Source organism: Triturus cristatus, chromosome 6 (assembly GCF_964204655.1).
Source record: "Triturus cristatus chromosome 6, aTriCri1.1, whole genome shotgun sequence".
In the NCBI taxonomy this organism is placed as follows: domain Eukaryota; kingdom Metazoa; phylum Chordata; class Amphibia; order Caudata; family Salamandridae; genus Triturus; species Triturus cristatus.
In genome coordinates, this window is record NC_140589.1 from 284,155,807 (window position 1) to 284,178,011 (window position 22,205).

Here is a 22,205-nt window from a genome sequence, read left to right on the forward strand (position 1 = left end):
TGCAGATGTGGTACTGTTTCGTGCTTTTCTCCCGGAGCAGAGAGTCCATGACATTCAGGCTAGGATTCTGATGTTTTGGCCTCTTGCATCCTGCTGGCCAACCATTGCAGGTGGCCCATGAGGGCTATGCAGTGACACAGCTTCAGGGGAATCTTTTGTATTGTATCCAGATTTCGGAGGAAACAGAAAAACATCTGCTGTTGTGTCTACTGGACTGTGATTGGGTCAGTGGCAAACCCCTTTCCTTGCCCAACCGAAAGCTGATAGTGGTCATGGACGCATCACTAATTGACTGGGGAGATCATCTGGGAAAGGTGGTGATACAGGGCCTATGGTCTCGGCAGGGACTCAACTCCACATCAGTTTGTTGGAGTTGAGGGGGATTCGCATGGTGTTGTAAGCCTTCCTGACCACCATCAGAGGAGGGCTGGTGCAGTTGCTCACGGACAACACTGCCACGTGGCAACAAAGAGGGCAAGTAGCTTTACTTGTTACAGGACGCCCTGACCTCTTGAAATAGTTGGACCTCCAACAAATTTCTCAAGTGGTAAACTACTTGGCGGGATCTCTAAACACCAGGGTGGACAAACTCAGCCGCCAACGTTTAGCAGAGATTAAATGGCAGTTGCATCTGGAGGTGGCACAGACTGTCTTAAAGCAATGAAAATTACCCTGGTTCGATCTTTTCACCACTGCAGAGTAAGCGCAATGTCAGCAGTTTTGCGCGTGGTAATTTCCAAGGCAGCTCTCTTATGGAGACTCCTTTCATCTGCCTGCCTTCCCACCACTGCCTCTCCTGCTCCGAGTTCTGAATTAGATCAGAATTGATCGCTCTTGAGCCATCTTAGTGGTACTGGATTGGGCCACTATTGTGTGGTACCTGGAACTGTAAGGCATGAGCATTTGCCTTCCAATCTAGCTGCCTCTTTGGAGGATCTTCTGTCACAGAGGCAGGTAGGCTACCGCCCTCAAGTTTGCACAATTTGCTTCTCCATTCTTGAAGTTTGAATGGTGGCAGTTGACCTCTTTCTACCCTGCTCCTTGGGTTGTTCATATTTTCTTGGCAGCGATGCATAATTTTGTGGATTGATGCGGCACCTGACAATTTGACCAATTACAAGCAACATTGTCTGAAGTTTTATTGTTTTGTCCTTGGCTCAGCAAGGACTTGCTCGGGGTATAATTAAGGGTTATTTATCCACTCTTTCAGCTTTTTTTGTGGTTGCCGCATTAGCCCTCATTATTTAAATCACCTGTTGTGAGGAGATTTTGGAAAGGTTTGCAACATTCTGCCATGTTTCTGCTGAAATATGTTGTGATGCCTCAGTGGAACTGAAATTTAGTAGTTACTTTTTTTGTTATACACTCCTTTTCCCCACTGCCCAGTCTTCCCTTGATCATTCTTACACTAAAGACAGTATTTTTCATCACCATAAACATGGCTGGACGTGTAAGCAAGATGCAGGCTTCTTCTCTCATCCCTTCTCGTTCAAGGTTTGTTCCGGATATGTTGGTTTAGTGGACACAAGCAGTCTTTCTACCAGAAGTGGTCACTCAATTTTATGTCATGCAGACTATCACTCGTATAACATTCTGTGCTCTACCTTATTTCCTGAATGAGGAAATAAGACTTCATAGTTCGGACTGTAAGAGGGCACTAAGCTTTTATATTGATCGCACCAAAAACCATTGGATGGACCATCCACTTTGTAGGTGTTTCCAGTTGAAAGAAGGGCAAGGCAGAGCAATAACGGATTGTCTCCCAATGGATTATTCTTTGCATAAAGATCTTCTATGCATTGGCCTAGAAGAATTATCATTTGCGACGCATTTTAAACCTTTAACTTTTAACTTGAATCTTTAAAAACTGCATTAAGTATATTATATTGGGCACTGAAAGCTTACCTGTTCACCTCGGACACCCTTTTGCACCGCATACTCTCTGGTCCACCATGGGTTTTCCCGATTGTTGTGGAGGGAGGAGCGGCTTCAGTAACTTCCGGGCTAGAGGTGAGGTGAGGGGAGGCTGGGTGTCGCTAGTTACCGGTCACCTGATTAGGAGTATAAATCACTATGGCACACACTTCGCACAGCGGACGCACCCAGCGGGCGCGCCAAAGGCAAGCCCGTCTGCACCCGTCCCAGCCCGGCCGGGACCAGGGGCCACAACCCCTACCTCTCTTCCTAAAAACATTAAGACTTCTACTCGGAAATCACTACTAGACCTTTGCCCCAGGCCTAAAGTGAAATGTAGACTCCTAACCCCAGATAATAAAGCCTCTAAATGTCTTTCATGTTGCTTCAACTTTGCTACTCAACCACGGAGGGCACATAGTGATATTACTGTTCGCCCCTTCAAAGCCAATCCACGGCGGCCTTCTTCTGAGAAATCTAAAACGACTCTCTCAGAAGAATTCACCTTTTTCAGCCTAAACTGCAGATCCCTCCCCAAACATAAGGAAGATATACATGACCTGTTAATAAACACAGAGCCCGATGCCGTTTTCCTAACTGAAACATGGCTAAATGAGAGCTCAGGACCGGATATGGCAATTGCCCTACCTCCCAATTACACAATCCTTAGGAAAGACCGTATCAATTAAACCGGAGGAGGAATTGCACTTATTTTTAAAAGCACTTAGACATGTAAATGGGAGGATTTATCCTACATAGGTTGCGAAGCCAGCTCATTTAAACTGTCGCTCACTTCCCAATTTAGTTTCTCTGGGATCTTAATTTATCGACCTCCGGGTCCTGCGGGACCTTGGGCATCGTTACTCCCAGAGTTCATTTCTTCCCTGCTAATGGAAGCTACGAACTTCACCATTTTAGGAGATTTAAATATCCATTTTAATAACCCCATGTGCACTATCAGCTCCACCCTGACTGCTGATTTAGCAGCCATGAATGTATTACTTCACAATTCTGGGCCCACTCACCAGGCAAGACATTTACTCGACCCCATTTTTTCTAATTTATCTAACATCACATGCCAGACAGCCCTCCCTATCACTTGGTCAGATCACTTCCTGGTCGACTTTAGGGTAAAACTGGAAATGCAGGGCAAAAACTCCTCTTCCTTTCCTTCCAAAGCGGGTTTCGGAAATTGGAAAAAGTTAGATTTTGATCAATTCAATCGATATCTTCTAAACAATATCCCTGCTTCCCCCCCCCCCCCCAACAAAGATTGTGGAGGCGGAAAATATTCCTACATGGTTAATGGCCTCAGTTGATGCATGTCTACCAATGTCCAACAAAAAGATGAGCAATCATCGCCCACCTGCCCCATGGTTCTCTGACAAATTAAAAATAGTTAAAACCACATGTAAAGCTCTCGAAAGACGTTGGAGAAAGGACTATGCACCAGAGTCAAAACTCACATGTAAACGGGCAAAAAAGAATTACCATGATCTATGTAAAACTGCGCGTGCGGAGCATGCTAATCACACCATCACTCTAGCTAACAACAATCCTAAAGCCCTATTTAAAGTTGTAAAGGAGTTGTCAGGAGCATCCTGCCAACCCACGCCTCCTGAACTTAATACATCACAATGCGAAAACCTAGCGGAGTATTTCGTTGAAAAAATTGAAAAAAATCGATACAGAATTTAATAATTTGCTTACAAATCTAGAACCGCTTGTAACGCCCATTGAACCCTCATTTAGCAGTACCTTTTCTCCTATGACACAGTCCAGCTGGACAGATGGCAGCCCTTAGATATTGCATCCTTTAATCGCATTCTTGCCGGTCTTAGATCTGGCTCCCCCAAAGACCCACTTCCCATCCCCATTCTTCAAAAATTAGAACTCCCGTTACTTAATGTTATCATGGAACTGCTTAATTAATCACTACGAGAAGCAATAGTACCAGCGGCGTGGAAACACGCCATGGTACTACCCCTACTGAAAAAAGTGAATGCGGATTCAGCGGAACCGTCTAATTTCTGCCCCATTTCCCTACTCCCAGCCTTCTCTAACATTCTGGAGAAACATGTCAACCAGCAGTTGTCTCAGTTTGCTGACTCACAAAAATCCTCCATCCTTCACAATCAGGCGTTAGAGCCGGCTTCTCCACAGAAACCACACTCCTGGGCGTCACAGAAACCCTACACAAGCGCCTGGATATGGGAGAAATGATGGCACTCATACTGCTGGACTTGAGTGCCTCTTTCGACACTGTATCCCATATTTCCCTCTTACAAACTTTATATTCCTGAGGCATTGTCGGAACGGCACTCAAATGGCTGTCCAGTTTTCTGTCGGATAGGACTTTCCAGGTCTTTTCTCCTTCTGCTAGCTCTAAGGTCCATGACTCCCCGTATGGAGTACCGCAGGGATCCATACTTAGCCCGCTGCTCTTCAACATGTATGTTAGCCCTCTGGCCACAATTGCTGAGGAAGCTGGGTTGAGCATCTTCTCATATGCAGATGATACCCAGCTTATCTTCTCCTTGTCCACTAAGGAGACCTCTAATGTGTCATCGCTCCATATAGGTCTACAAAAGATAGCTGGATGGATGCTCGCCAATCGATTAAAACTTAACGGCGGGAAAACTGAGGTTCTTATCCTCGGCAGAAACAAAGACCTTTGGGGTCCCCAACATTGTCCGCCTCATATGGATGACCTCCCTAAACCATCCCAATCAGTGCGTAATCTTGGTATAGTCATTGACGACCAACTCTCTATGAAGCAACAAGCAGTCAAGGTCGCTTCGTTCTGCTTCACCATATTAAGATGGCTGAAAAAAATACTGTGGATGTTGCCAAAGCCCACACAAAGAACTGTCATACAGGCCTTAATTGTATCCAGATTGTATTATGGCAATGTACTTTACTTAGGTGCCATCAAGGAAGTGATCCGTAAGCTGCAAGTCGTCCAAAATTCTGCTGCTAGGTTATTGTGCCAATTACCCAGATTTGCATCCATCTCAGGCACCCTGCGCGAACTCCACTGGCTCAGGGTGGAAAATCGTACAAAATTTAAATCCCTTTGCTATATGCATAGGATAAAATCTGGGACGGCGCCACAGTACCTTAAGTCCCTAGTTCACCCTTACCTTCCTACGCACCTTCTTCGATCATCGTCCCAGGCTAAGTTCCGAGTCCCCCGGATCAAACACGTACGCATGGGCGGTAAATCCTTTGCCTGCCTAGCTCCCGCACTGTGGAACTCTCCCCTCACAACTCCGGCATGAAACGATCTTCCACAAATTCCGTAAAGATCTGAAAACTTGGCTATTCAATCAATAGAGCAGCTTCACCTCCTGCGTGCGTCCGTTGGCGCCGGGAAACCTCCGGGTAGCTCTGTGCTCTATAAATTCAAATTAATAATAATAAGTTGCCTCCCCTTAAGACTTTCTGGCTTATTCCACTAGAGCCAAAGCTGCTACCACTGCATCACAACGTGGAGTTCCTGTCTTGGACTTGTTCAGATTGCTATGTGAGCGTCGGTGCACATGTTCAATCAATAAATCAACGACCACTTACATAGCGCACAGCTACCTCATTCGAGGTGTCCCGGCGCTGAAATAGAACCGGACTAGAAAGACTGAGAAGCTCCAACTACTACACGACCTGCCTAAAGAGCCACGTTTTTAAAGCCTTTCTAAAATCCTGTTCCTTATCTAACATATGCAGGTTGCCGGGCAAGACATTCCAAAGTTAGGCAGTTCTTACTGTGAAGGACCTGCCTCATTGTTGCATTTTTCCAAAACAAGGGATATTGAGGAGACGCTGCTGATAGATCTCAAGGTCTGCTCCTGATGATATTGGCTAAGCCTTGACCTGAGATAGCCTGGGCCTTTGTCATGGAAGGCTCGAAAAGCAAGGGTTAGTGTCTTAAACTCAATCCTCCTGGCCACAGGGAGCCAATGAAGCTCTCTCAAGCAAGGAGAAATGTGTTGGCGGAAAGGGACTTTACGGATTAGCCTAGCAGCCGCATTCTGCACTGACTGAAGCCTGTGGGTTAAATAGCCAGGCAACCGTAGGTTGGCATAATCTAGCTGGGAGGTAACCAATGCATGGACCGTGATCCTGTGGCACTCTTCTCTCAGGAAATGTAGAACTTTCCTGATAGTTCTCATTTTCCCAAAACAGGCCACGGAAATATGCCGGACTTGTTCCGTGAGTGTGAGGTCCTTCTCCCACCACACTCCAAGATTTTTAAATGAGTCATTCGGTGTGAGCGGTGGGTCCAGCTCCCCAGGCCACCAAAAGTACGACGGAGGAGGAGATACTTGATTGAAAAACAAGACCTCAGTTTTGTCTGCATTAAGCTTCAAGCAATTTTCGTTCATCCATCCGGCAATGTCCTTCAGGCATTCCTTAAATTTATAGAAGGCTGAAGAGGAATGTTCTTTAATTGAAAACACCAGCTGAGTGTCATCTGCATTAGACACTACCTTCACCCCTCACATGGAAATGAGAGCCGCCAGCGGGGCAAGGTAGATATTAAACAACCACCAGCTTAAGGCAGAGTCCTCGGGCACTCCGCATGTAAGTTGTTTGACTGGCGATGAGAAAGGGCACAGGAAAACCTGTTGACCACAGTCTTCAAGGAAAGACCTGATCCACTCAAGAGCCAATCCCTGTATGGCATAATATTTTAATCACCAGATAGAATGATATACCGTCTCGAAGGCCGCTGAATGGTCCAGCAGCACAAGCATTGCAGCAGAGCTGACATCCACTGACATTCTCACCGAATCGGCTACTTCTACCAATGCTGTCTCTTTGCTATAACCCGACCGGAAGCCGGACTGGGAGTCGTGAATGAGTCCATTGGCAGCTAGTTGATACTGAGCCAGTTTCTCTAGAATTTGAACTGGTGCAGATAAAAGGGAAATCGGTCTAAAGTTGCTAAGTACTTTGGGGGTCAGCATTGAGTTTCTTTAGCAGTGATAACAGATAGGCCTGTTTCCATGAGGCTGGAAAATTCCTGTCTTCAAAGACGCATTCCAGATTTGGTTAAGAATGGGATTAAGCTGGGAGGCCAAAGATCTGAATGATCAAGCATGACGGGGATCTCCCTGGGAACCCGATGTACATTTTCATGAGATCGACTAGTGTTTCCTCTACTGTTGCAGGGAGAAATTCTGAGAACACATGCGGACCATTATGAGGGACTTTATGGTCCTTGATTCTTAGGGACTCTGCCACTGGCGTGAATGAAGAATACAATTTACGTATTTTATCCTAAATAAATTCTGACAAATTAGAGCACAGGGCTTGGGAGGGGTGGAAATTCTGATCCAACGCTATAGGTTTAGTAAAAGATTTATCGATCCTAAACATTTCTTTAAAATAATTTTCGGCACCCTCAGTACATCTGGCAAGATGTTCCTCCTTCTACATCTTAGAAGTTTGTGGAATTTCTTAAGAGTCTCTTTATAGGCGCTTTTCACAAAGTACTACTTCTTTGACCGTTGGATCTGTTGAGACTGGCATTTTTGCTGCTCGTTCCTACCGGACATTTTGATCTTAGCCAGTTCACAGACCCTCAACCTTGGGAGGTACTGCTATGGTATCTATTCACAAGAAGAGGAATCTGATGTTAGAGGTGGAAGAACAAGTTACTGACCTTTCGTAGCAATCTTTCTGGTGGACACTTTATCTAACTGCAGATTCCTCACCAACCCTCTAGTCTATCTGTTTTTCATCTAAAAATGTCCACCCTAAAATTTGACTCCAGTTCTTGCCAATCTACTGATGGGCTCTGTATCTGAGTGCATGGCAGCCTAAGAGAGCAACTGACATCCACGCAGATTGGTGATGCCACCTGCCGGCACCCAGGAGTAGTGTTCCAAACTTTCCAGATCTTGGCTGACACCCAAGGATATATGCGCAAGGTGAGGAGTCTGTGGTTAGAGTATCCACCAGGAAGATCATTACTGAAGGTAATTAAGTTGTTCTTTTACAAGGTGATGAAGTTGAACGGTAGCGGTTGCTCTGGTATTCTGGAGATGAATTTTCACAGATTTGTACTGAAAGAAATCAAGTAGACCTGTACACATTGATTACGTTTCAGGGCATCAGGATAAGATGTTCTTGTTATATTTATTATGAAATATAAATAATGATGCTGTGATTCATATCCTTTAGCAGTCTTTTTCTGATCAGGTAGATCTGAAAAGAGATGTTAGTTGACAAACAAGGCAGAGCCTCCATTGCAGGTGTCCATATTTATGAAAAACCTACTGTCATCCCTTCGTGATTTGTTTGTGAGTCAGTATTTTCTTTCATGTTTATGATTGTTTTAAAATCACAAGCTGATGTTTATTCTTTTTACCACATAGGATGAACTTGATAAAGTAGACCGGGAAGTTGATAACTGTAAACGCCATAAAAAGCATTATGAAGAAAAGCAGAAGGAACATTTGGACGGTATAAAGAAGCGGAAGGAAGAACTTGCCATAAAGGAAAAACAGTTGCAGGTATTTCATGACTAATACAGTTACTGGCTTTTTCGAGATATGGTTGCTTTTGTGCCTTTTTTAACTTTTAAACTGCAGCTAAATGTCACATAAAACACTATTAAAATCATTGTATTTGTGTTTAACAAATAAAATATCCATGTTTTTCAAGAAAAGCACACAAACTCCTATGTTTAATATAATTTAAGGAAGGAAGAAACAATGAGAATTATTTGCAACCAAATGGTAATTGTACTTGACCTCTATAAGCATATCAAATAATTGCATTGTGTCAGAATACACTTACCTATTTGAAGAAACAGTAATCCTGGAAACAAGAGTGTTGAGTTTGGCGCTAGAAATGTAATGTTTAACTGATAAAGATTGTACCACTTTGAAATTAGAAAGTAACATCCATGGTTGGTTCACTTGACCACCATTTCATCTGTCTAGTATTCAGGCCACTTATTGACTTTCAGGCCTTATGATGTGCTGTTTGGTAGACATCTTAAACACTTTCGGGAAGGTTCAGTTAATAGCTGTAGAAATTAGAATGAGCCATGATGCACTGTGGTTTGTATACATACTCTATGCTAGTCGATGTGTTAGTTCAGTCCGTCCATGTATTCAGTCACTCACATGCCCACTAGCTGCTTTGGATATTACATTTGTTGCAGCTTATCCCAGTTTATAGTTGACACATCTTTGTTTACTAGTTATCAACTTCTAGAACATGCAGTGTATGCCAAGCAACATTGCTGTTCAGAACCTACAGGTGTTTTTCCTGTTGGCATTGGACTTAGTAAAAGTAAATAAACCTTTTATTTTATTAAAAGGTCCTATGGAAAGGTTGTTAAACACTCTCAGGTAAACCACCTCATTAACTTTAGTACCGCATTAGTGATATTCGTGTTGCTAAAAACTGTTTCTGATGGATAATTCTAACAGCTGATTCCTCACCTTAGAACACTCTGCACATGCCAGACTGGATTCAGAAAGCTTCCACTTACAATGCTCCCATGTGCCACTAGGTAGCACTATGTGGCTCCGCCTTGACTCCTTACCACCCGGGAGTGATTGATTGAAGACGCATATAAGCACCACCCCTGCTTTCTGATGTCAGTTCATCTCTTTCTGTGCCATCTGATGTAGATCCGGAGTTCAGCTCCCAATTGCATTGGCCTTCCAACAATTCCTAAAACAGGAAAAATTCCAGTATGTTATGGAATGATGTGTTCTTCAAGTTTCAAATCATGCTGTGACTTTAGAACACCGATGTTGGTCATGGACCAGCATGGGGTGTGTATCTGGTGTTTAGGCGAGTAGCAAAACTCGAAGGCAATCTGAGACCGAGAAACAAACACGTATGTTGCCAAACACAAGAAGTAGGTAGTTCTTCTGCTCTGAGTTAAGGGTCCAGATGCGCTAAAACTTCTGAGGTCACTCCTGCAAGTGGTCAACTTTGCGGTTGAAAACTTCTGGTAAGTTCAAATAATAAACACAAGTAAATGAAGCGGGACTCAACCCCATCCCACCACTCTCTATCTAAAGAGATGGTGCATCAACATCACTACATCGGTCAGTTACCCTCGAGATCCCTTCTTCAGTTGGTCTCGGTGTGAATTTCTTGGGCTATTGTTGACACCACATGCGGATAGAAACCTTAAAGTAGACCATGTTGCAGGTATTTGGCACACATCTGGCCCAAGGTTCTGCAGGGAACTTCAGTCAAATTATCATTGGTGGATCTGTCCTCTGTACTGTCTGACTCCCTTGAATCCATTCCGGGCTCCATTCTGGTTCCAGAGCAGACTTCCAGCCTGGCTCCACGAGCTGCATCGGTCCCTTCTGTGCCGACAACGTACCGAAAATGCTGGTGCAGTGGGAGGATCTAGTGCTGTATCCTATGTCTGACCCTGAACCAACTTCAGCATGATCCCAACAGATGGGATGCTATGTAATTGCTAAAGCACAACGGGTCCCCTTATAGCCTGATTCTAATCCTATACCCCTACTAAAGCGGACGTTCCATCAGAGACTCACTTATTTTTTTAGCTCCGATTCTAACCATAGCTTGCCAGCACCCAGAACATGATGATGGTATGGATGAGAATGATTTAGCCCCTAATTATGATGATAATTTTTACATCGACTTACAAAAGGCCAGGAAGCTTGATACTTTCCCTGATACATGGTTGAACTCGCCAGTTGGACCTCCAATAGAAGAGAGTGCATAATTTACAGAGTTAATTAGCAAAGCAGCTGAAGTCTTGGACCTAAAACTGCCATATATTGAGGTTAAGACAAATGTCCTTATTGCAATCTTACATCTTATTGGCCCATTTATTTTACTTCTAAGTCCACAGTAAAGTAGCGCCACATGTACCCAGGGCTTGTAAATTAAATGCTACTATTGGGCCTGCAGCATTCATTGTCCCACCCACTCAAGTAGCCTTTTTTAAACATGTCTCAGTCCTACCACTGCAGCCACAAGTGCAGTAAGGAACTACCCTTTCTATCTGGCAAAATGAACCTTTTATCAAGCCTAAACATTTATTTTTGATACATACAAGTCACCCTTGAGGTAGACCCTAAAGGCTCATAGGGCAGGGTGCATTGTATTCAGAACGTAGAATGTGTGGGTTTAAGTTTTACATGTCCTGGTAATCAAAAGCACCCAAAGTCGTTTTTTACAATTGCAAGCTTGTTTCAACAAGTCGCTCTCACATCAGCTCCTGAGACCTTCGAATTGCAGGTGGCGAGGACATCACGTGAAATTCAGTCACTGTTGAACACGAATCTCCCACTGCCTTTTGGAGAATTCATTTACCAAACATTTAATGCATCTGATACCGTGAGGGCCTGTCCCATTTATTTTAAACTTGTGGGATCCGGCCTTGTCTCTTTATTTCCGACTATTTTTGGAGTAATCCCAGCATTTATTCATTCTATTTTTTTTCAAGTGCCTTCGTAGGGGTTCCCTTTCTACTGGTTTGCGGAGTACTTGTACTTCTTTTACAACTCCGTAATGGCTGCCCGACCTGTGGTTCTGCCCAGTCGAGACCAATTGCGGCTGTACCGTGAATAGATGCAGCAACATTTTGGTTTAATGCCATTGTCAGCTCTTAGCATCGGCTATAGGCTTACCTTCTGCTACGCCTACTTCAATTGCGTGCAACCGGTGTTCTACTGCCTCGGTGCCCCTTTGAATGGGCCCTGCATATCTGCCTCTCCAATACATCACACGCTGCCCTGGATTATGAACTGTGGATGGATTTGTTGATGGCCCATGACCAGGACTGTTTTGTGGTTGGACCCTTTGTGTATGATCCTACACGTGGACCAACAGCAGACTTGAGTACCTGTGCTTGTGCACAGCGCCTCTTGCATCAAAGTTTCATCGAAGTTAACGCTGGTCGCCCTGAAATGCTCCTGTCTGCTTCTGGTTATGTGGAGCATGTCTGCTTGTTCGACTTGCTTAATTGGATGGCATACCTCTTTACAATGGAGCAAATGGCATTCCACTGTGCACGTAATGTTTTTGATTCCGAGGAGCCTCAGTAGATGAACTCTAGGAAACATTGTAAAGGCCTTTTATACTGTATATAAATATGTACGTTTTTTTAAATTTTATTTTTTTTCCTCGAATTGGCCTTTAAACAACCCGCTTCGGCTCTGCTTACCTTTGAGTTTAGTTTACCTAAGAGCTACTGACCTGGCCAAGGGACGGTTATCACATTGCCCCTGGGGACATTGCTGTCTTCACTAAGTTAGCATGAGCTCTGCAGCCACTACGCGGCTTTGCGCACGTTACTACTTGGCCTTATTTTTGCAAAGACTTTGTTCGTACTTTTCACATAAGAATTGTCTGCTTTGTGAATTCTCTGCCAGTTCCTGGGATTTAGTCCGAACATTGTAAGCAAGGTCGATGAACAATGCCCCTAGTTATTCTGTTCTGGTCAGGCCATAGCAACTAGACAAAACATACCAATGCAGCTGTTGTTTGGAAATCGTACGTTGGTCTTATTGGGATACACTTGGAGAGGGACTTTTCCAGGGAGAAGGGCGAGACAGCATCTGTGATGTAGATCTGCTCTCTGTAGGCTAAGGTATGGGGTCTGCTGACAAAGCCCAGAGATCTTCTAATATATACTAATACTGCCTATTAGCAAGGGGAAGGAGGTTGGGCTCTATTGTCTTTTCGTGATCACTCCATGATATATGGACTAGCTACTATGCTGACGGTATTTGTACTATGCATTTTTCAGCTTGTTGTGGCACGTTTACTGCATGTTGGGGCACGTAAATTAAAATAAATATTTTAAACAGTTTAGTTTCTCTGTCAGACCTTATTGTGGTTAAGTACAAGAGTGCAAGCGAAAGGGTGTGTCTTGTTACCGCGATTCCTGAGAGATCTAGGAGTGTTCTGTATAATCATTTGTTTCTCTGAGTGAGTAGCAGAGCAAGTGAGACACTATAGCTAGTTAGTCCTGGGCTCATGGGTACTAAGGTGGTAGGATGACTCAGTCCCTATGCACTAAGGTCCCATAATCCTACCCATAGTTCTGTTTTAGGGCATAATCCCTGCAACACTGGACCTTAAAAGAGCATGGTCATTCTACCTTGATCGCACAAAACCGTTCTGGGTGGATGACCAACTCTTCATGGGGCCAAGAAATGGAAGGCCATGCAGCAACGTGGGTCTTGCTGCTCACGTTCACCAAACACTGCTGCCTGGACAATCCGGTCCATTGGACAGGCACTTTGCCCAATCTGTCCTGCAGTACTTTTTGGTATGAATGTTTTTTTTGCAGACCTACCTCCTGGGAGGTATTGGTTGATTATCTATTCTAAGGTAAGGAATGTTTGGTAACTCCTTATGTGGTAGCCGCATATTCCTTACCGACCCACCCATCCTCCCTACTCTGCTACCGAATTTCTAGGGACAGATCTTTCCTCTTTTAGGACCCTAGTTTTCTACACGAGTGGTCAGTGTTCTTTGTGACTCTGTGCCCCTGGCGTGGAAAGTTGCGAAAAATTAATATCAGCACACTGGGGTGGAGCATATATAGGCACAGTGCACGTCACTTCTGGCGCTGCCCACTGTGCAGAGCCGAATGATGCCACCTACTGACACAATAGGGGTACAGCTAAAAAAAAAATATCTGGATCCAGTCTGACGCCTCGGGATACTTCTAAGGAAGCTGTGGCTAGATTGTCTCTCTATCAGATAAGGCATTACCGAAAGTAAGTAATTTTGTCTTTGTTTTTTGTTTTTTGTTTTTAGGAAAAGATTGCACAAGCCATGCAAATCTACCCCGAACAGCTGGACGTCCACCGAACTGCAAAGAGCCTTGACACGGAAATTAATCGCCTAAGGGACAAGATCAATTCAGAGCGGGATCGACATGGAAATAGAGAAGAAATTATAAGGTACTTTTGTAGGTCTTTTTGTAGCAAGTTTAACTGTAGGAAAATAAGTTTTCTACCGGGAAATATGTAGCATGTGCGGATTCTTCTTGGGTTTTAGATGGCTGTTTAATGTATGATACATAGACATTTATGAAATACACTTGCAAATTGGAATTGAAAATGGTTATTTAATTTTTAAATAGCAGAATACCATTATTGTCATGCACAGACTGATCTGTGAGGGAGATTTAAAACATTGAGCATTCACTAAAGCCTAATTCCATACCTGGCATCAAATCATCAAATAGATTTTGCCTCGTGTAGGAGAGCAGGACAACTGCATTTTTTTAATGCTTTATTTATTGATTTTTGAGTGAGGAACATACCATCAGTGACCTTGTGTAGAGTAGTTAATAGAAAAAAGGTGCATATATAAACAACACAATACTGGTTTGATTTAGTACAGCGATTCATATCATAAAACCAAGAAGGGCATATCTCAGTTAGAGGTACAACTGAACGGCAGGAAAATGAGGGTTACAGTATCAATAAGCAGTGCAAAGGGGTCTTCATGTGGGGAAAGTAATAGGTGTAGTGAAATGGGAGGGAGGCGACCCTAGGGATTGACTATGACGTCCTGCAGCCAAAAGATAGCTACGGAGAGCCTGCCAAAGTTCTTCGGGCATGAGATGGGGGGGTTGGAGTGTGGCATACATTCACTGATGGTGTCACAAAAGACCAGGCTGTCGAGCCGAGCCTTGGTGGTGGTAGAGTGTCTAGTGCCCCAATGTAGAGCGATTTCACGTTTTTGCCAACAGTAGTGCAATGGTGGGAAAATGCCGCACGGTCATAGGAATGTCTTGCCCATATCCCAGCAGTGCTACCAAAGGATCAGGGGTGAGAACAACATCTGTCATATATGGCCTGGCAATAGGAGGCAATGTGGGTGCATTTCCAGGAAAAATGGTCGAAGTCAGCCACCAGGCTGTGGCACCTAGGACAGGCAGAGGATTTTGGGGGGGTCGAGGCGTGCCAAGAAGCTGGGTGTGACGTACATTCTGTGCAGAAATGTGTAGTACAGAAGTTTGTGATGATTATTGGGTGAGACAAGATGCGTTTGTGCCCAGCAAGCCAACCACACTTTGTCAGTGAGTGAGTGCTCGAAATCAGCCTCCCTGGAGCGGCAGAGCAACTCATCACATGAGGCAAGGAGGGCAGCGCAGGTGTGATAAACTTTGGAAATCAATCGTCGCCCACCATCGTCGGCAATCAAGGAGGTCAAAGGAGAGAAGTTAGTGTGGGCTAGAGGATAGATCGGTATGATGGTTCGAAGTGCAATCTGATGCGCCTCATAATAAAACGGTCCATCTGAGTTGCCGCGGGGAGTCGGTCCTCACCAGTTATGTTTATCATGTGACCTGCAGGCAACAGGTTGCCAAAGGTGTGAAGTGCATGTTGTGTGAGAGTGCGCTGTATTAGTAATTCACCAGAAATTGGCAGCCAGGGGTTGGACTCTAATTGTAACAATGGCAAATAGAGGAGGGTACCTCCAAGAAGTCGTAAGAGCTTCTTCCATACCCAGTTTGTAGTGGAGAGTGGTTGAATGTCCATGAGGTCTAGTGGGAAATCAGAGGTGAGGAGGGAGGCCAGAGGGTTTGGGGCAGCCAGGTTGATGTCCGGCTTCGTGTACGATATACAGGCATCAAGATGAAACCAGTGGTGGATGTATTGGCATTGTGCCGCCAAATAGTAGAATTGCAAGTGGGGAATGCCAACCCCCTCGCCCCCACGCTAATACTAATGTTGCCTAACTAATACGAGGGAGCCGACCAGCCCAGATGAGTTTCAAAAGAAGACTTCGCAGTGTGGCAAAGAACGAGTTGGCACCGGGATGGGTATATTAAGAAATAAATACAAAAAGCGGGGAAGAATGACCATCTTTATTTTAGTAGTGCTGCTGGGCATGGCAAGAGGGAGTATTTGAGAGGTTCATTTATCTATGATATGATTGTCCGGGTGAAGCATGACTCCCAAATATCGTATGGGTCCTGGACACCAGGTTAAGGGGAACTCAATGTGTAAGGGGGTAGTGGAGTCAGTGAGAGGAAACAAGTCAGATTTGGACCAATTAATATCAAAGCGGGTAATTTCGCTGGGAATAGACAGGAGCTTATCAGATAGATGACATACAAATAGCTGAATGTCATCGGCATATAAGAAGAGAAGAAAATTCCAGATTTAAATTGCAGCTCACAGTACATGTTTTTTTCCTGAAGATGTCGGGTCAAGGGGTCCATTGTAATGATGAAAAAGGCGGGGCACAGTAGACAGCTCTGTCTAGTACCTCTTGTTACTGCAAAAGGAGCTGTTAGGGACCTGTTGGCTCTAACCTGGGCCATCGGCTGGGAGCATAGTAACATGATCAAAAAGATAAAATTACATGGCATGCCCAGTGTACATATCGTGCTGCAGCATCAAATGATGGACGGAATGCTGAATGAATCAAACATTCACCCCCAGTCAACAGATCTGGGTTAAATCCATTGTTTTTTTGCTCACTACACCACACCAGTTTGGACCCTGCCATACGCAAATCAGTCTTGACCCTGTTACTCATTAGAACAGTCCAGCCCGAACTGCCAAGCCAGGTCCTCTCTGGAATGGAAACAAGCCTCCTGGGACCGGTACGTTGCGTACATAGCGTAGCATGCAAAAAAGGCCATTCCAGTGAATCGAAGGCCATTTTGGCATCAAGTAAAGCTGTGGCCGCAGGGACGTCAGGGGGAATTCGATTGAGGACTGAAAAACGTGCGTTGATTCAGGGAAAGGTGGGGGACAAATCCCGATAGAACAGCTGAAATAATCTGCTCCATAAGGAGGGAAAGTCGATTCGAGAGGACAGGTTTATACTTAAAAACCCACATACTTTAAGAACAGGAAGAAGATATCGCTGTTTAATAGATTCATAAAATTTTACAAGAAAACCCTATATGAAATAATGTCTGAGGGGAGATTTTGTCACACGGGCAAATTAAAGTAGATGCTCAATCAAACTGACCTAGTGGGAAGCAAAGCTACTAATCGTGCCCAGGTGATATCTGGTCAGAAGCAAATTTTTCCCAACATTTTATGATGATGGCATGATCTTGCATGGTAGTTTCCTCCATCTCCTCACCCTCCATGTTAGCATTGGAGAACATCATACATAGGTTTTCTGCCCCTAAGGCATCCACCTTGACAATTAGTTGAGCGGACTGATAACAGTCTGCTCAGCAAATGGCTTTAGTTAAGTTCTCAATATACTGCAGCTAAGGAATTTTACACCCATGGTCACATGCTAAACAACAGCAGTGACTGCGAGATTGAAGCTACCATGCTGATTTCCACATAAGGAAATCCAAAGGAGCAACTGGCCCGTTTGGTTTGGCCATCTAGATAAGTCCTCATGGATGAAGTTAATTGGGGGCTTGATTGAGGTAGACCTAGCAATCATTTGCAGAAACGATTGCTGTCACTTGTAGCAGTTGCACTAACCCTATACGGCAGCTCCATAGGTCAGGGCGGCAGATATTTGTTTATAAATTTCAAGGATTGATAAAAATATTTTTCTCCAAATTTTCCTTGTCATATCAAAAAGGGCCTGATAGAGTGGGTAAATCGAAGGGATCTGTTTGAAAAACAGGGGTTCCATGGACTGTTGGAGTGAAAGGTAAATCTCAAATAGGGGAAATTATTAATCTTCACGATCTTTTTTCCTATAAAAGAAATAGCTCTAGTATTAGAAGTTTGCGGGGGACTGGTCCTAGAAAATTGCCAGGACTGCTTTGGGTACCAAGTCGGGCCCTGCCGCAGCAGTGCTTCATTCAACTTCCACTCCTTGAATCACATTTGCAGTGGCCTCGCCACCGTCCCAATATGATCTGCCACTAATTTAGAGGCATTTTTGTGGTCTCGGGCACCGGTAGGCAAGAGAATGCCTCAGGATAATGCAGGTGGGCTGGGAGCTACAATTTCACACACAGGGTTGGCCATCTTGCCGCCCACGCCCCAACCATCCTGCAGGACCTTTTGATCTGAATTTACTTTACAAAACATCTACCCGGGGAGGTACTGTTTGATGTTGTTTCTAAGTTTAGGAATCTGTGGTTGGAAATATCGATCAGAAGAACACGTTACTTACCATCAGTAACACACTCAACTGGTGAATACTCTATCCACCCGCACATTCCTCACTGCCCTTATACCTCCCCATTCTACAGAGTGGCCTCCATTTACCATCTAAAAAGATCCCAAGTTGGAGATCAGCACACTGTCACCTACAATTGTTGGGGTGAACTGATGGAGGACATGTAAAGGGAAATCAAGAAATTTAGATCAGCACACAAGGGTGGTGCTTCTAGGCGACTCTACTTCATCCCTGCCCGGCAGTACTGAGCTAGCAGGAACCACGAGGCATCACCTAGCGGCATGTAGGAGCACTGCTAATATAAGTTTCTTGGTCCTGTCTAGTGCCTCAGGAATAGTCCAACATTGAGCAATCTGTGGTTAGATAGAGTACCTACCAGAAAAAGCATCACTGAAAGTAAGTAACTTATTGAACTGGTAAGATGGGTTGACTCATTTTAGCCACTGAGCTATATATATATATATATATATAGTTATACATGTAATATTTAGATATTAAAACCACCTCTGACATCATGTTTATAGAAGAACGTGTTAGACTCAATGCATTCTGTAACACAATAGTGCCAGTTATGAGCGTTTATGATGAGTTGTCAGTACACATCTCCATTTTGTATACGTGAGGAGACCCTATGGTGTAGAGTGATGTATTTATCAATAAACTGTTGACCTTGATGGGACCTTCATTGAGCAGTCTTTAGGTAGAAAACAGTGACACTGTTTTTGCAGCATCATCCTCTTGGAATAAATGATGCATTCCTTTTTCTTGTGATAAATTTTGTCCTGTGTGGATTGAAATCTGTTGAATGAGAGCTATAATTACCTTTGCAAATAATCTCACTGCAGCTTTGAAGTTTACCCCTGACAGTAGCTGCATTAAATCAAAGCTAACAATGCTTCCTTTTCTTCGGCATTCTTGGAGGTGGAAGAGTACGATATATGAATTGGCGTGAAAACTGCTAGTTGTAAATGTTTGCTACAGCTTTGCAATTAAACCAGAATATCTTCTACTGCATATTTCATTTTAAGTACTGTACCATTTTCAGCTTTCCTCCATAGCACGACACAGGATGTGGGCAGATGATGATCCACACCTGATACCATCCACAAATGCCAGCCATGCTCTATAATTTATTGATACTTTTCGCAATAACGTAGCCATCTCCTACCGTGTTCTATTATATAAAGGCTGCTGAGGCTCCCTCAAGTGCTTTGCCATTTTTTGATGTTTGGGCCACTTCACTCTTAAGCCCTAGTATGTTTTTACCAAAACGTATCCAGGCCAAATTTGTATCTTTTTCTGCCTACATGTTGGGGATTCTAAAGATATTCAGGTTTCAGGGACGGCTGGCAGGTAGATATATTGGTGGGGCAGGCAAATGGGTGGTGGGTGGGTGCGTGCATGCAGGCTATGAATAGAAAAAAAGAAAGTCACTTACCTTGATTGCTGCATGTCCGACGTCCTCCTTGCTCCTGTCCCTCATCTCCGAGTGCTCCAGCCATTATCCAATCCTGGCTCTACTCTCATGCTGGTGACCAGCGAGAGAGAAGCGCCAGGAATGAGGGAGAGTGGGCTGGCTGGATGCTCCTTCAGGCCCTGGATGCCTGTGATTGGTCTCTACCCAGCTGTCCAAGACAGCTGGGTAGAGAGCTGCAAAGTGGGCATGTCAGGCTTGATGTCATAAGACAGCTTGCAAATTGACATGTACTTTGGAGTGTCCAGCTAGCTCCGCCAATCAGCAGCAGAGAAGGACATGTACCCATTTCTCCCGGCTGAGGGCAGGCTGGAAGCTGCGGTGCGTCGCATAAAAAATAAAATGGCAATTAAATAATTAAATTGCCCTTTTATTTTCAACGTTTAGTGCGGCTGCAGCAGGCAGAGGGGCAACGCTCCCCCGCCCTGATGCAGAAACTGCTGCTGCCAGGTTTTGAGGATTCTCCTGCGGGAACTGAGAGAATAGTCAAAATGTAGCAAAATATGGGGCTTTTATGAGCAAGGGGAAGAGAGCTGTTCAAGAAAGCATTTTATTTTTCCTAAAATGAAAACAAAGGGTTTACTATTCACTGATCACCATCTTTCGAGCGTTCACAAACAAAGTTTAAAAAAAAATGTTTTCTTACCACAATTGTGACATTTTTGTAAGTGGTATACAAGTTTTCCTATTTTCAGTTGTTTCTACATACTTGCAGTTTGTGGCGGAAACAGATGTGAAACCGTGGGGGGATCCTGGAAAGCAATGCATTACTGAAATTGTTTGTTCAAAAACACGCAGTAACCAGAGCTGCTGCTCACAATTATATTTTTCTGTGTAATGGCAATGCTTCAAATCATATTGTAAAATCTAATGAATGAAAAATGGGGTATGAAGGACACACACATGCATTTTTTTTAATGTGTCCTATAAATCAACTTTAGGAATAGTGGTTAACTCTGAATTTGCGATTACCTACACTATCATGTGATTTAAAGAATGTGTTCTTTCTTGCACACTGGATCCCAATTGGAAGGCAAAAATGGAAAGAAATTCAGATGATAAAACACTTTTTCTACTATACTGATCCCACACTTCTAGTGTACCCCACTTGTATGGTTGGGCCTATCAGCAACAACAGGAAAATCCCCAAAACGCAACACTGAGACAACAAGTTTTCGCCATGAAAATTTACCGTTTTGTCTATGTGGATGGTTACAGTATTTGGGTCCAGGCTTAGCTTCTACCCAGGAAAACCTATTGAATCCAAATATTTCTGAATACAACACACCCTGGGGTGTCTAGTGCAGTGGGACTTTTGTGGCTCCCACTATATTTTATACCCGGAATTCCTTGCAAACTTTGGTTAAATCACGTATTTTTCTCACATTTCTGTGAGGGAAAGTTCCAGAATCTGTGCGATGCACAAAATATCTACCATCCAGCGTTCTTACTCTTTTCTCAAAAAAAACAATACCTCACTTGTGTGACGCGGCCAATCGCGTGCCACAGCAGCCAGTCAAAACCTGAACCATGTGAAGTCAATGGGGTTTCAATGAGGTCTTTAAATCGTTACAGTTTTGGACCATTTTAATGGTGTGCACTAGGTCCACCTACACAGGGGAGGCAGTGTTTCATTCTGAAGTAGGTTGGAAATGCAAGGTGAAAAGACTTTGGCGCTCTCTGGAGGTCCCTGACCTTTCTGACTCAATAATATTGGAAAACGAGCCTTTTTTACACATACTTTGACATTTGCAGGGCATTCAGGGTAAGAAAATGTACTTAAACACCATCCTAGATTACCCTTGGTCTTTAAGCTTCAGAAATACCGAGGGTTGGATGGTTCCCTGGTTCCCGGCATGCCCAGAACGTGTATAGTATATCCATTCACTACGGCTAGTGAGAGAAAGTTGAGATTTACCCCCTTTCTGCCAGTCCATATTTAAAAACTTGGCAACCAAAGGAATTCAAATATCCTCACCTGCCATGAGAATAAGGATGCTCTAGGATTCAGGAGAGCAGTACAACTGTTGGGGGCTTTAGGGTTGGGGTGTGGCCCAAATATGCCCCCCCCCCCTAAATCTTTCAGTAAAGTAAAAGATATGTGGGTGTAGTTGGCTTTCGGCATGTAGAGGTGGTGGTTGCACCCAGTGCCTGGACTGGTCCCCCTCCATCATTATATGTTTTTATTAAAAAATAATAATATTCCTCACTATCTAATTGGCTTTCTTCCTTCCCCACCGGGAGTGTGTGTGTAGGGCGGGAGGAGATCAGAAAAACTGCTGGGGCAGTTATAACGTGGGGCTACAGGCCATGCCATGATGGGCAGCCTTCATTAGTATTCCCTGGAGTCTAGTGGGCTCTCTGCCCTGCCAGGAAAACATATTGGGAGTATCCTCCCCCCTCCTCCCAGTGTGTCTTTCAAGGGTGGTGTTCATAAAGACTGCTAGGGAAGTTATGGTGTGAGGGTCATTCTGCCTCCCTAGGAGATAAATCCACCAACCCCTACTCTGTACCTCATGGGTGACGGACAGAAAGACTGCTGGGTGGCCCCTCTGGTGGGAAACTTGAATTTTCTCTCCAGCACCCTCAGGTGGGGGGGGCACTTGCTTACGCCTTGGGTTCTTCCCACCTCCCTGGCTTCCGGACACCCTCTCCCACAACCCAAAAACAAATCATTGGCTGCTGCAGGTGGCCCTCTATTAAGTGATCACACTCCTGCTGT

The 22,205-nt window shown here is 44.2% G+C and overlaps 1 protein-coding gene across 3 annotated transcripts in view; it reads left to right on the forward strand.

Moving 5' to 3' along the window:
• Positions 1–22,205, forward strand: part of SMC6 (structural maintenance of chromosomes 6) — a 918,345-nt gene that overhangs the window by 644,448 nt on the left and 251,692 nt on the right. For all 3 annotated transcript variants that reach the window (XM_085610645.1, XM_085610644.1, XM_085610643.1), the window contains exons 21-22: positions 8,295–8,432; positions 13,699–13,844. In XM_085610645.1, coding sequence (XP_085466771.1) covers positions 8,295–8,432; positions 13,699–13,844 — 284 coding nt within the window. The remainder of the gene's footprint in view (positions 1–8,294; positions 8,433–13,698; positions 13,845–22,205) is intronic.